Source organism: Trypanosoma conorhini, assembly GCF_003719485.1.
Source record: "Trypanosoma conorhini strain 025E chromosome Unknown Tco_14.4_contig_01234, whole genome shotgun sequence".
Lineage (NCBI taxonomy): Eukaryota > Euglenozoa > Kinetoplastea > Trypanosomatida > Trypanosomatidae > Trypanosoma > Trypanosoma conorhini.
This window is the reverse complement of record NW_021705189.1, coordinates 1,323-2,022: the sequence shown is the minus strand read 5'-3', so window position 1 is coordinate 2,022 and position 700 is coordinate 1,323. Positions and strand designations below refer to the sequence as shown.

Sequence of the window (700 nt, the reverse complement as noted above, 5' to 3'; positions counted from 1 at the left end):
AGGAAGGCGAGCGGCACGCCGTAACCGCGAGAGGCCCTCGCTGGGGCCCAGAACCACTGACACAAACGTGTCCCCATTCGAAGATCAAATAGGCAACACACATTTGTGTAGCGCACGGCCTCCACACCGTGTGCGCCACACTCCCGCTCAATCTTCTCAGCCCTCCGAAACGGATTCCCCGCACCCCACAGTTTCTCGCCTTCACGAGAGGAGTCGGCTTCGGCAACCGGGGCGTCAACCGCCGCAGTGCGCCCATCGAACGCAGCCGCACTGAAGATTTCACGCGGCAGCGGTCCGACAAGCTGCATGCGACCCGCGACCGCCTCCCACTACTTCTTTTGCTCCTGCGCGGGATGATTGCGCGCGTCCGCCGGGCACACGTCGCCGTCACCTCCTCCTCGTCGCGGCAGCGCATCGTGGGGCGAGGCAGAGATGCAGTCGCATCGCCAGTGCCCTCGAGCTAATTCCCTTTGCGGACGCCAACACGCAATCATGCCCCACCCACAAGACCGTAAGTTTACCCACGGCAGCGGTGCTCCTTCCTCTGGCGCATCGTAGACAACTCACACCCTCTTGCCCGCCACGACAAATCGCTCACACGCCTCCGGATCTTGAGCTCGCCCTCGTGCCCCGTCGCCGTTTGCGTGGCCGTGTCGAACACTTCCGCCAACTCGCCTCCGAGGCAGCAGAGAGCAAAGTG

General features: G+C 63.6%; 1 protein-coding gene across 1 annotated transcript; it reads right to left on the bottom strand.

Moving 5' to 3' along the window:
* Positions 1 to 2: 2 nt before the first annotated feature.
* On the bottom strand, positions 3 to 308 carry Tco025E_09699 (uncharacterized protein; the record flags this gene model as incomplete). The annotated part of the gene is made up of 1 exon (XM_029376509.1): positions 3 to 308. A coding segment is annotated over one exon (306 nt), but the record flags the coding sequence as incomplete, so codon positions are not given.
* Between the last annotated feature and the right edge of the window lie 392 nt (positions 309 to 700).